This window comes from Cyprinodon tularosa, unplaced genomic scaffold, assembly GCF_016077235.1.
Source record: "Cyprinodon tularosa strain WSP-4 unplaced genomic scaffold, ASM1607723v1 ctg143, whole genome shotgun sequence".
Taxonomy (NCBI): Eukaryota; Metazoa; Chordata; class Actinopteri; order Cyprinodontiformes; family Cyprinodontidae; genus Cyprinodon; species Cyprinodon tularosa.
This window is the reverse complement of record NW_024038254.1, coordinates 1,167,409-1,181,816: the sequence shown is the minus strand read 5'-3', so window position 1 is coordinate 1,181,816 and position 14,408 is coordinate 1,167,409. Positions and strand designations below refer to the sequence as shown.

General features: G+C 37.0%; 2 protein-coding genes across 2 annotated transcripts in view; one reads left to right on the top strand and one right to left on the bottom strand.

Annotated features, from left to right (window-relative positions):
- Nucleotides 1-3,831, top strand: part of hpcal1 (hippocalcin-like 1) — a 21,743-nt gene extending 17,912 nt beyond the window's left edge. Inside the window, exons 3-4 of the mRNA XM_038278692.1 lie at nt 1,644-1,749; nt 3,246-3,831. Coding sequence (XP_038134620.1) covers nt 1,644-1,749; nt 3,246-3,343 — 204 coding nt within the window. The 3' untranslated portion in view covers nt 3,344-3,831. The remainder of the gene's footprint in view (nt 1-1,643; nt 1,750-3,245) is intronic.
- pdia6 (protein disulfide isomerase family A, member 6) lies at nt 3,748-14,408 on the bottom strand. Its single transcript, XM_038278691.1, has 13 exons — nt 14,263-14,408; nt 13,835-13,976; nt 11,784-11,841; nt 10,887-11,013; nt 10,354-10,460; nt 10,124-10,251; nt 9,614-9,728; nt 8,417-8,557; nt 7,632-7,716; nt 7,454-7,526; nt 7,221-7,379; nt 7,041-7,137; nt 3,748-4,401 (listed from the first exon to the last, which is right to left on the bottom strand). Exons 1-13 carry the CDS (start codon nt 14,279-14,281, stop codon nt 4,330-4,332), a joined length of 1,323 nt encoding a protein of 440 aa, XP_038134619.1. The 5' UTR covers nt 14,282-14,408; the 3' UTR covers nt 3,748-4,329.

Here is a 14,408-nt window from a genome sequence, read left to right as displayed (position 1 = left end):
AAGTACTTTGTGTTTTGTCTCAATTTGCAAATCCTTCATTCAATGCACCCAGCAAAGATGGTGTATTTAAAAAATGTTTTCAATGTTTAATTTTTGTAGAATGATAGGATTATTGTAAATAATTAGTCAAGTCAATCTTTTTTTATATCACATAGTTACACTATGATAGCCTTATAACTGTGTTTTTACTTTTAAACTAATTAGACAAAAACACAGTCCTATATAAAATAATGCTTTTAATTATTGGCTCCTTATCTAATTTAGGTTCATATTATTCATTAAATGTCTGTCTACTCTACAAAATCCATTCGGCAATAATGTAGCTGAAATGTAATGGCAGATATACTCATAACTGAAAATGTTTTATGTTTGAGAACTAATTTCCAGTTATAGAACAAATTAAATCAAGATTGACTCAACAGTTTTTTGGTCTCAGTGCAAACTTTTGGTATCTGTGTAAAAAATTTTAACACAAAAGCATGTTTTACAGTTCAAGCCTTATATTAGAAATGTTAATCTGCTGATTTATGCGTTATAAAATAAAAAAAATCTTAAACAACCCCCGCTGTACCTCTGTGCCCCACTTAGGGATTGCGACTCCCATAGAAGGTCATGTTGCTATGACCTATTAGCAATACCTGCATAAACTAAAGTGTCCAACCTCCAAATCCCACATCAGTTTTCTGGTGCCTGTTTTTGAAATGCTAGAACATACTGTTAAATTAGATTTCTGTCGAAAACATTTTTATATGTTTCACTGGAAAATCAAGAAAAGACAAACATTTTCAATTTTTGTTTGTTTTTCTTCATTGAAACCCACCAAACTATGACTGAAAACCCAATTTATCCCATTAAAGAAACAAAAACAGTTTTTATTTAGAATTGTTTGATTTTTTCCATTATCATTCTTTATATTGATCAACCAGTTTAGCTTTAATGGTCTTGATAGATGCATATTTAAATGGAGTTAAATGTTCATTTTAGATTGAACTGTCTGTTTAAGCTGTCCTTACTGACTTAAACAGATTTTATTTTGTCATTTTGTGCACACAAGTGTACACAAAACGAAATTTCGTTAAGTACAGCTCTCTACACTATTTCATTTTTTTAAAGTGCAACAGATAAAAACATTTGTGATGAAAAAAACACTGGTTGAAAAAAAAAAAGATGTGAACATATGACTGTATATTTAGTTTTTTTTTGTTTGTTTTTTTTTACTGTTGGAGATGTGTTTTGTCTTCCAGAGTTATAAGCTGAGCAGAATGTACAGACATACTAGTGTCGGCTCTGTTCGTTGTGTTTGTTGATTAAATGAATGGAGAAAAAGAAAAAGCAAAAAAAACCTTGAACCTCGGAGCTGCTTTTAGTACAGTGAAAACCTCCTTAAAAATATTCTGCAAGTAGATATTATTGTAATATGTATTTACAAAGTGATTTACGGTGAATAGAACTATTGTAATATGTATTTACAAAGTGATTTACTGTGAATAGAACTGCAGGAAATGTAGTTGTTCTAAACAACAGAAACAAGACTGGAGCAACAGTAGTCATCGCAGACAAGAACAGATCTTTTTTTTTTTACATTTTCTCTAAAGCAACACAAATAAATTGAAATAATTGCAATAATTATCATGTTTTTTCAGGCAATTTACAAGATGGTGTCATCAGTAATGAAGATGCCAGAAGATGAGTCGACACCAGAGAAAAGGACAGATAAGATCTTCAGACAGATGGATATTGACAATGACGGTAAGATTGGTGAAAGTCTGTGTATTACCTCATTTAGTTAGTATTACTGACATTTCTCCACCTTAGGTTTTCCTTATTGGAAATATATTGTTAGACAGCAGTGTAGACAGATGCCTTTTTTAAGTAGCTGAACATTAGGCTGTGACTATAACAAAATATGAAAAATTAGCTGAATTTGATGATTCTTTCTTATATTTGAAGCCTTTAAGCTGCTTTGAAAAATGGCACAGCCTCCAAACTAACACAGTTGTTTTTTTTAATGGTTTCCTTTTAAACAATTGGATGTAATAAAGGTAAGAAAGTCATCAAGTTAAATAAAACCTTTCATCTCCCATTTAGTCTGGTTTATCAGGCTACATCATGATAACCGTAACATAAGACTTTAGATGATAGACACAGGAAATAAAGGCAACTCTTGCATTTTTTATTCAACAAAATACATTTTTTTTATTTAAATCTTTAAATAGTCTATTTGGTTGGTTTGGTATTTGAAATTGGTTTCTGGAGAAATTAAGAAAAATGAACATTACTGAGTATCATAGTTAATAAATTTCCTATTTTTTCTACACAAGATCCTTATTTATAATAACTGAAAATAAAAGGTTTTACTGACAGATTGACAGATACTGACAAAATTATAACTTAATTATCAAATTTAAGTCATTATTTTTTTTCCTCTTGTCTTTTTAAACACTGAGGAGAATTCTGGGCCCCCCTTGTTATTATTTATGTTTATAGACGTCAATCACAATTCCTGCAGAGATTATGTTTTAAACAGGACAGTAAAGCTTTTCAACTATTTCAATTAAGATTTTCTGTTTTGCATTTTTTTGTAATCAAACAATGCCTAACAAGGCTTTAGCCATACCGACTTTAAAATGTTCCATTAATGTTGTCATCCAGATTTAGCAATAACTTCCTGTTTTGTCTATGACTCAGAAGACTCTTATTTGGTCCTGAGAAGTACTTTGACGCTTCACACTGATTCACTATCAGGTTAATGGAACTGGAGAAACAGGAACAAGTACTGCCTACAACACAGATAACCTAAAGAACAGAGGGGAGAGAAGTCTGAGCATTCTGGACGGGTTAACCATGTCATAGCAAGAAATGTTACACGTGTACAGTTAAAAGGTTTTATTCAGGCAAAGGTTATTGTAATTTTAGTAAACCAGCAGATGATATAGAAAAAAAATTGTGCAGAGCGCCATTTGGTTTTAGATAAGCCAATACATTTTTTGAATTAAAGAAATCATGCATTAGCACTAGCTACATGCCATTTTAGAAATGCAAAGCTGAAATATCTGCAAGTAAAGTTTTTTTTTATTATTATTTTGCTGATAAGTGGGAAGGCAGTGATTATTTTGCTACAAAAACTAAAAAAGAAAAAAAAAATCACTAAATCAGATATTCTTTAAAGAGTTTAGACGAGACACACTCTGTTCCCACTGTTTTTTTTTTTTTTTATTATTGTTATTCCCCATTGTGCTCTGCAGGTAGATTGTCTTTGGAGGAGTTTATTAAAGGTGCCAAGAGCGACCCGTCCATCGTTAGACTGCTGCAGTCAGATCAGGGAACCTCCCGCCAGTTTTGAGGACAGAGAAACCAACCCTGCTGCATGAGGATACCAACATAAATCATTCTGCCTGCCTCCCACCACCACCTTTTCAGCTAACTCTTGTTTACATCGATGTGTCTCTCTGTCTCTGGAGCTATTGTATTTTTGTGCTTTATAAACCCCTTTCCTCTTTTGCCGTTTCTGCTATATAAAGTGCCATTATCAAGTTTATTTTGACAGGATTCTAAGTGTTACAGCTAGCACAATGTTACAATTAAATGGAAACTAAATAACCTAATTTGATTCTGTGGCTTATCGTGGTTTAGGATATCAACAGAAGCCTAGTCTTATGTATAAGCTCTGTATGCCTTGATATAGCATGGCGCTGTTATGTGTATTTTGGAATTTTGTGAGTATACTTTTAATAAGGAAGCAGGGACTGATTGTTTTTATTTTTTTATTTTTGTAACAAAAATGTCATTTTGTTTTCACACAATTGAAATAAAGTCGTGTAAGAAAATCTACACAAAAGTCCCAAAGATGATCCCCTCCCTGTCCTGGACAAAAATGACGCAAACCCACTCAGATTCTCATTCACCACTTAAAGACAAAACAACAAAAAAATAACATAAAATCACTGAAGAATTACCTTTTCAAGTTCACATCTTAAAATAGGTTCTTTAAGGCGGCTGAAGAGGGGAGAGAGAGCGACGTTTGAAAAAGACTAAAATGAACCTCACCCCTCCTCTCTTCAGCTGGTGGCAGCTTTATAAATATTCCGCCTCAAACATTCAGCAAGTTTGTGAAAAGGAGTTCATCTCATGGACAAACACGCATATTCTCCCCTCCCTCCTGCGTGACAGATAAGATGGTGTGAAAAACTGCAGGTGTCTTTCATGCGCCTTTTCTGGAGTATTTCAGTAACTGGCCAGCATGGCCCCCCATTTGTCCACAGGAAAAGGAAGGTGGGGACAGACAGTACCAGACCCAAAGTCTGGGTCAGATTCTTATGCTTCTGGGACTCATAACTCATCTTTATCAAAGTCCTCATCCAGATCAACATCACTGAGGTCGTATTCCTCCTCCACAGGAAGCTGCAGAAGACAGGCAGAGATAGAGGAGAAATGTCAAAATAAAAACAGTTATAGCAGAGGTCTGCACCTGATGGACCGTAGTCCAGATCTAATCATTCTGATAATGGATCTAATATAATTTTATTGACCAAAAGTATCACTGAACATCTTTTCAGATTTTGAGCTCTTAGTGCTACTTTCTGGACTGCTCATATGTCTGCAGAGAAGCAGATTGGTCAGTCCAAGAAAATAATCAAAACTTAAGAGGAAACTGCAGGGAAAACATCTAGAGCAATTATAGTACCAAAAAAAAAAAAAAAGGCATGGATTTTTTATATTATATATATATATATATATATATATATATATATATATATATATATATATATATATATATAAAAATCTAACAGATATTGTAATTATGATGACATTTTTTGTATCTTTATAATCAATAATACACTCATTAGGGTAAAAGTGAGAGTCGTTTTTATTATTACAATAATCTAGTTGACTATTCTCAGCAGCCCTTTTGCAGTCTATACCGTATTTTCACGACTATAAGGCGCACTTAAACGTCTTTTTTTCCCCTAAAAATGTGCAGTGCGCCTTTTGGTGCGGTGCGCCCTATGTGTGTTGTAACTGCGACTTTTGAGACCACCTCATTGAGGAGATGATGAAAGAGTGGCTGAATGTAAGGAGACCAGGTGTTTTTTTTTCCACTCATCACCATCGCTGTTAATATGTAACTCCATGCGTGCCCATCTCACAGCTGATGTGAAAAACATTGGGAAACAAATTAACCCTGTGCTCGCTGTTCAACCGCTCGACATCGGTGTGAACCGGACCAAGCAGGTGCAGCAGAAGCAGCGAGTTTACATGCAAAGTAAATGGTTGACGCGCGTATAGGTGAAAGGTCCTGCAGCGCGTTTTGAGCTGCAGGAGCGTTTAAGCATCTGCCAACGCGCTGCTGCTGCTCGAGATGGAAAAATTGAAGTTTTGCTGCTGGATGCGCCGCATCAACCAATCAGAGAAGCTGATCTGGGAGCTGACAGCGAGACAGACACAGCGCTCTGATGACATATGATATTAACGCAAATGGAAAAGGCTGGATGGATGAGGAGATGATGAAAGCGTAGCTGAGGGAGGTGTAGCCTATGTGAGGAGACCAGGTGGTTTTTTCCACGCATCACCATCGCTGCGTGCCCATCTCACAGCCGATGTGAAAAAAAAGGTGAATCAAATGGATACTGTGCTCGCTGTTATCCCGGGGGTTTGACAAAGGAGCTTCAACCGCTCGACATCGGTGTGAAGCGGCCGTTCAAAGTAAGGCTGCGAGCGATGGATGACAGACGGAGACCACAGTTTCAGGATAAGTGGAAGGCAGCGCCGGGCAAGTTACGCCACAGTTTGCGGATGGATTGTAGATGGACTAACGTGTCTGCTGGCTCTGTTGTACAAGCTTTTGCAAAAGCCGGCATTATTTCTGAGGAGCTGCGCTGCACGGAAAGTGACTCTGACAGCGAAGATGGGAAATTGGCATGTCTGATTTAGCGCAGCTGTTTTATTCAGAAACAGAGGATGATGACTTTGATGGGTTTGATAAATACTTTGTAATAAATACATGAATAAAGCACAATCATACTGTTTTGCTCCCGCTCTATTTTTCTACCTGAAAACTTAATTCAACAGCAGCCTCTGGGCCGGGTCTCCTCCTCTTCACCGCGGTGGCTGGCAGGTGTTTTTTCATCTAAATAATCTAAATCTTGCAGCTATATTTGCTGTGATCAGTGGGAATAAAGTAGTTTTAATATGTTTTTAAGTGAGAAAGTCCACCTGAAAACTTAATAATTGCAGTCAGTTCATCCAGATTATCTATTTCTGTCGGAGGCGCTCAGACCCCCACATACCAGCGGTGTGCCGACAGTAGAAATCCTTTCATCAGCAGCCTCTAGGCTGGGCAGCCTCCGGGTTCACGCGGTGGATGGCAGGTGTTTTTCATCTAAATAATTTAAACTGCAGGCACCCATAAAGGCGAACATATTCCGTCGGCAGGTTTCAGGATTTTAAGTTAATTTAGGAGTGATCACAGCGCTGTGTCATCTGCGATGTGTCTGTCTCACGGCCAGCTGCCAGGTTTGATTAATACTTTTTAATAAATACATGAATAAAGCACAGTCATACTCAGTTTTGCCCCCGCTGTATTTTTAAATACGCAGTAGAGGTATTTAAAGGTAGTAGAGGACATGTACCTGTATATAAAAAACGCGCCCTATAGTCCGGTGCGCCTTATGTGTGTGTTAAATATAGAAATGGGACACATAACTGAGAGTGCGCCTTTTAGTACGGTGCGCCTTATGGTCGTGAAAATACGGTAATTGGAAACCAATTTTAAGAATTTAAAGAATTAATGCAAACTCTATTTTAAATATTGATGAGAAAAAAAAATATTTTCTTTTAATTTTTTTTTTCATTTCAAAATCAGAGCCATCTTCAGATGAAAACTGACTCAGTATTATATCTAAGCATGTAGTGAGGTAAAACTCCATTACCCAGCAGGTTAAGTAGTGTGAGGATAACCATAATGAGCAAGGCTAGACTACAGAGTCCTACTGAAAAACTGAAATGTACTCCCATAGGAAAACAAATGCACCCACACTCACCTCTCCATCTTTTCCATCCCAGCCTTCTACACTGTTTATCTTTGGCATGACTCCGCCTCCCAGTGTGGAGGTGGAGCCTCGGCCCACAGAAAGCTCCCTGAAATCAGTAACATAAGGTTCTCCTGTCAGTTTTTTTCCTCTTTTCTTTTGTTAGAAAAATGGGAAAAATGCGCCCTCTACCTGAGGAACTCATGAATGCCAGTCTCACTGAAGGAACCTCTGAGGAGAGCAAATTTCATCTTGCGTGCATTGATGGCGGCCATGGCAGGGTAGCCAAATCCTCCAATTCCTAAAGAGGCTTCCAGCTCTGATTGAGCCCCTGCTTCAGTCCAGAGCCAGCTGAAAAGAAACTTAAGATCAGACATCTGCATGATTGTCTACATTATGTAGGATCCAATGGCATCAATCCTCACCCCCAAAGCTTCTTCTTATATTTCTCTGCCATCTTCATCATCACTTCCAGATAAGCATTTCTACCAGATGCTCCTGTTTGGGGAAATAAGAGGAATGGGGATCATTTAGGATTCCTGTGTAAAATAAGTTTTGATTTATTCAAAAACAATATATCAAGTGTGATGTGTGTGGTGGCACCTGTATCCAGGATGTGTGGAAGGACACCGATAATGCACAGCTGGCTGTCTTCACAGGTCTTCTTCAAGACATCTTCATTAAGGATCTGAAAGAAAACAAAAATACATCTTAAACTCCCAACTATTTTCTGTAAGGACATCAAACTGGCAAATGTTTCTTGATTCCCTTTTCCACATTATTTATTGGCCCATTTTAAAGCTGAACAATATTGCCAAATTTTTTTCTATTCCCCAACCAATAATGTGAATTTACTTAAGATTTCCGATCTCTGACCACAAGCATGCTAAAGTTCAACTCCAGAGTTTAATCTTTTTTCATGACCTTGAAAGCTTACTTTTTCAGAGTCTATAATCCCTAACTTTATTATTGCAGCATGTTGGACTTATTTTTGGGTGCACCATATTAAATTGATTGGTAAAGAATTTAGACACTGAGGGATTTATGGGAGATTACAACCCAACAAGTTAATGGATGGATAGACATGGTGGGTCTGGAAATGAATAAAAAAAAAAAAGATCTGATTGAAGCTAAAATCTGTTATTGTAAAACGGATATTTTAGACGATAGAGTTATGAAAACGAAATATGAGTATTTTTCATGTGCTTATTAAGGTTTTAATACTTTTTAAAAACTCTTATTGCTCTAATGAAAGAAGTCTAGTACTGTATTCAAATTCTGGTTTCAGACAGAAGGGACCCTGATCAAATCTTCACTTCAGATCTGCTCCTAAAGTGGTAATGACCAAAATACCATTTTGCACATTCTAAAGACAGAATTATACTGACCTCCAGCAGCTCAGGTGCAGGAGCATTGTCAGAGAACAGATCCATTGCCTTCTCAATGATGTCTCCACGGGAGCGTCCTCCTTGGTAGTCCTCTGGCTCCTCCCCTTTACGGAAAATTTTGATTGTGGGAAATCCACGGATCTAAACATACAAAAACATTCCTTTAATGCCAGTCTTGGCTGCAGGATGTGATGGAAAAAAAAATAATCCCAGCATTTAGGACTTGAGAAAATGACTTCAAAGTACAGAGAGACTCTTTATGACGGTATTTATTCCTAAAATATAATACTGAACCACCAAAGCTAAGGCTAATCACAAAATAAAAAAAAATGTGTACTATTAATGTAAATATTGAACAAGATTTTACTTTACGTAGAAAAAACAATTCTTTTAAAAACATAACTAAAAGGTAATTTTCTTTTACAAAACTCAGAAAAAAGCTTTCCTTCTTTACAGGCTGCCCATCACTTTCCATGGGCTTCAGCATCTGAGGCACTAAACAATACAAATCAGGTGAAGACATCCATTCACATTGCCAAAGATGTTACCAAATTACCAACCCTCCAACTGTAATACCATACTTAATGTAGCATTCCAGCAATCCTTGTCATCTGAAATACTTCATAAACCCATACTGAAATAATAAATGCGATAGGATGCGATGCATGGTCTTTCAAAAACTGTTTCAACCCACTAAAGTTACATTGTATTTGGAAAAGTCTGGAGCTTGAATAAAGCAGAAACTCAAACATCAACAGATGATTACATAAAAACCAAACATTGAGCTCGAAGTGCACTTAAAAAAAAAAAAAAAAACACTAAAACCTTTCAAGTAGAACCTTTTAGGGCAGCAGCATAGTCTCTTGTCTGATCTTCCTTTTAGAGAATACATTCTGTCAGAAAAGAAACATGCAATCCCTCTTTAAGGAGCCCAAATAGGATTTAAACCTTGACTTTGACTCCGAATCAAACCTTAAATAAATGAAATACTACTGTTACCCTCTAAAGCAAATTACTTAAATGTCCCAAAACATCCACTGCTTGTCAACATACAAAAGCCCTGCATATGGAGCTACAAACAGAACGCAGGTGCCTGTGCAGAGAATACGAACCCCAGTTCTACAGACAAGCTTTTAGGGTTATTTTGGGTTTCAGAATTCAAATGAAGTGAGGATATAATATTCAGATTTTACTCACTCCATAGCGGCCGGACACAACCTGATGTACGGTAGCGTCCACAGCCCCAAGGCGAACCTTGCCCTTGGTTTGATCCTTAACAGCTGTTGCTGCAGCTGCCCACTCTGGCTCCAGGCTGGGAAGGACAAAGTGACAGTTACAACCTCAAAAAGTCACCTTTAACTTTTTCTTTAAAAAAAAAAAAAAAAAAAAAAAGAATTCCTAATAATGTATTCTTAATGTTTAACAAATGCTTAACTGTAATTATTTTCGGCTTACAGTTAAAGTACAGTGCTGAAAATGTGTTTACTGCTTCTTTGAACATGTTTTCATTGATCTTTAAATCTTAACAAATTTCCGAAAACATTCCAGTCAAGTTGGGCCTGCATGCACAGAGAATTTTCAGACTTGATTTTAAAGATATACTATACAGATTTTAGGTTAGGAGATCGCTGAGGTAAGAGGGCCCATTTTGTTCTTTCAGGTTCTTTCAGGTGAAAGTTTGCTGAAAACAAAACTAATCCAACTTACTTCTTGCAGTGTCCACACCAGGGGGCAAAGAACTCCACCATCCACACGTCGTCACTGTTCAGTACGGTCTCATCAAAGTTGTCATCAGTGAGCTCCACCACATCTTTTTTGCTGCCACCTGTACTTTGCTTAATAGCAACAAAAAGTTAAATGTAAAACTTAATTTCCATAAATTTCCTTTATTACATGGATGTTTATTATTATGTTTGGGGTTCCAGTGGTTCATCTACCTGCTTGCTGTAGCTGGAGCCACCAGACTTGCCACTCAACCTCTCTTTGACAAGTGTGCGTAAAGCATTCATTGCTCCATCAACAATTGCCTGACTACTGCGTCCCCCTAGTGGTAGTAAAGATTAGTTTTATTCATTACACCACTGTATTATATAACACCAGTTGACATAAACTTATGGTCTGTTTACATTAAACAAAAAATTTTCCTGCTTCAGCTCTTTAGGTCAATACAGTCAAAGTTTTTCCTCATCACACATAGGGGAGGAAATAGTTGAAACTAGTATGATCAATGCATGAAAGTAAAAGTGAGGACACCCGTAACAGGACTGTGCTCTGATAAAAGACTCTAGAAAAGCAAGGTTTCATCATCTACAAACTTGTGCTTAGTACAAAGGAAAAAATAAATAAAACTAATATCACAACAGTAATAACGACAAAAAAAAAATATCTTGATTTTTTGGTAAAAATACAAAAATCATTCACCCCCAGTATTAACTGAAATCAAGTTAAAAACTTAAATTCCTGTTGTCACCTTGGTACTCCTCTGGTTTATTCTTATTTGCTCCAAAGATCTTGATGGTGGGAAACCCTCTGACACCATACTGGCCTCCCAGGGACTTGTGCTGGTCAGCATCCACAGCCCCAACCTTTATAATACCCTGAAAGATTGACACAGATACATTAGTACCTGAAAACTCTGTTCAGAGCAAAATCTATATTTTATTCAGCATGTGTAGTCCAAACAAAGCATTGTTTTAATGTCTAAAAGTCAAAAAAGGGGACAGATGAGTCCATTTTATCCAAGTCTTCATCACACATACCCCTATTTGTTATATTACGACAATTGAGAAAAAGTTACATCTTTCCAAACATAAAGCAGAAAGGTAAGTTTTACATTCACATGTTTTTCAGAAAACAAAAAAGTAATATAACCTTTTTTAGCATAAGGTGCATTTAAGATCATATATGCCTTTAAAAGTAGTAATCTGCTGATTACTTAGTGGAATACACTAGCCCCCTAAAGGTAAAAATATAAATAAATAATAAATACATAAGATTTGTAATGTACTACCCCATTCCACACTATGAACTACTTTAGGAGAAGACGATAAACTAAATTTAGCAACAAATTTAAAAATTAAAAAATTAATTATGCAATTCAAATTACTAAAATTGTTTATATTTAACAAAAGGCATCTGCAGCAGACGGTTATAAAGCCAAAGAATGTGACATTTTTTCCCCCCGACAGTTATATGAGTGAGGAGCAGCCTTTAAAGGTTAATGCTTCAGATAAACAATCAATTCTATCAGCCTTATTTTTTCCCCCATCAAAATGTTTTATGAGAATAAATGTATTTATTTTAGATATTAACAAATACAGAATGGAAAAAAAAAAAAACGATTTTGTGACAGCCCTGCTGTGATTACCTTGAGAGCTGTTGCTGCTTTCTTCCAGTCTGGAGCTAGATTTTGACAGTGGCCGCACCTTTGAGGAAAAACAGAAGGAAAACGTTTTAGTTAATTACTTGATGTTCCTTAGTTTTTATTTAAAATAAAACAAAAAATAAAACAAAAAAAGAGACCAAAGATTGGAACTTAGACAATGTTTCCTAGGACAGCTCCAATAGCTTAATTGTTAGTGAAACATTGAAAAATACATGTTCTTTCATGCATTTAATACATCAATACCAAAAAACATCTCTTGCAAACTTTCTTCACCATATTTTCAAACTCCTTAAAACACAAGGGAAAAACACTTGGTGCAAAAACTGATTCAGGAGGAAAGAAAAACGAAATCCAAGTTGAAAAACTTTCCAATTTCTCCTTTGTTCTGTGGCTGGTTGGTCAAACACTTAGATAACCTGAATTTTTTTCCCCCATTTCTTGTTTTAATTGGAATGGGAAACCATCATTTAGATGTAAGATAACGGAATTAGAACCAAATTAAAGCATTAATACAACGTTATAAGTATGAGGTTATACAAAATTGAATATGTTCTACATCTGATTCTAAGATATTACTATGACCCCAGGCTCACACCGACTCCGGTCTTACCGTTGCGGTGCGGTGGGTGCGGCGCCGCAGTGATTCCAAGTCATTAAAAAGACGTAAACCTCTCTCACCGGCTGCTGAGCTGTCCGGCTGCGGTTACCGAGACACTCCGGCGCTGCAGAAAATTCAGCAAGAAAGCTATCCTTGCGGCGTGCCGGAGCCCTCCGCAACAAGCTCTCGCAAATATCCTTATTTGGGCCGTGTTATCGCGTGAAGTTACGTGAACTCAAGTGAACTTCTGTTAAATCTCCGGACCTGTTGCCGGAGCCGCAGAGCCACACCGCACCGTAGTCAAAAGGGCGGTGTGAGAGGGGGTGTGCGGGAGTTGCGGTCTCCGTCGGCTCGGTAACCGCACCGGAGCCAGTGTGAGCAAGGGGTGAGCAACGAGAAAAAAAAAAATACTCAACTCACTTTTTTTAAATCAAGATACCATTTCTTTAAAACCATAAAACGGTTTTCTTAGAGCTACATATAATATACTAATAACATTAGGTTTATGGTAACCCGAATTAACCTGTAGTGATCCTAGTTTTTAAACTCATACAGACCTGATCTCCTGGCATTTTCTGTTTCTTTTATATAGAAACTGAAAGAGCCTAATGGTGTCGGCTTTACCCTGCAGCTCCTAAGTAAGCAATGGACACCATACTTTGTTTACAAGACCTTTTTTGTTGGTGGAGAAACATATAAAAGGTTAACAGACAGGAATCTCAATCACAAACCCTGTCTAATTAAATTAGAACTGATCCGGAACCACAGTTATGAATGAATGCACAACAGGGGCGGAGCTAGATGGGGGACCAGGGCCACCCCTGCCATTTTTTCATATATTCATAATTACTTGATAGCAGAAACACTGTGGTTAATTATGCACATCAATATACTAACATTAAAGATAAGTACAGAATTCATGCTCTTTTCAGAACTAGATTTTGTGTTTTATGGGGTAAAGAGAAAATTATGTATCTGCATTCATCTAGGGGTCTTTAGTGAAATCAAAGCTATAACTATTAACTATTTTAATAAAAATGTATTAAATAATCAATTTATGTAGATATTAGTACTTGTAAATATCGATCTTATGCAGGATGATTGATAAAAGTAGGTAAGTAATGCAAATAGAAAAGATGTTCGTCCCAGAACTTAAACCTGAACGAATTGTATGCACTATACCTTTTATCTAGAAAGCACAGATGTTTAAATATATGCATCTATTTGTTAGCAAAGGCTGTAGAAAAGTATTTTCTGTTTTTATTTAGAAATTATGGATGTTTTGCTTGTTATTTTTCCTGTAGGAACAGTGTAGATAGACCCTGAGGTTCTGGTGCCTTTCCATATTCGGCCACCCCTCAGTGTATGTTGGTTATTGCCTGGCCATCCTTATAAAAATGTTCTGGCTACGCCTCTGACAGCTGTGTGGACTCACCAGGGGGCATAAAACTCCACCAGCCACAGACTGTCGCTCTGGATCACCTCCCTGTTGAAGTTGGAAGGTGTGAGCTCAATAACATCATCACTGGAGGAGTACATGGCTCTGACAGAAAGGACCAGCGAGCAGCCCAGCACTCCTACAAGACAAGAAGGCGTCACTCAACAAGAAACACCGCTTATATTCAATGGCAAAGAAGAGAAAACACAATAAGATAAATGACACCAACGGTCTGTTTATACATAAAGCGTTTATTTTTGAATTATTTGATGAGAAAAACCGAAAGAAAAGGCCTTCTACTGCAGTCTAACTTAGCCCTGCTAGCTAACGCTAGCTAAAACGTGCTTAAATACTTATAACATTGATTACTATATATTACTAATTCAGAGCAAGGATATAAAAACATTCTCTCGCGATAAACTCACCGAGTAAAAACGGTTTCATGGTTTTAGCTTCGCTCGGCTCGTCTCCTCCGTAGACACAACACAGACTGCCGCCGCTGCACAGCTTCTCTCACAGAAGTACGGCTAATACAGTTTGAAAAAAAAGCTCACCGTGGCCCACGCTGATT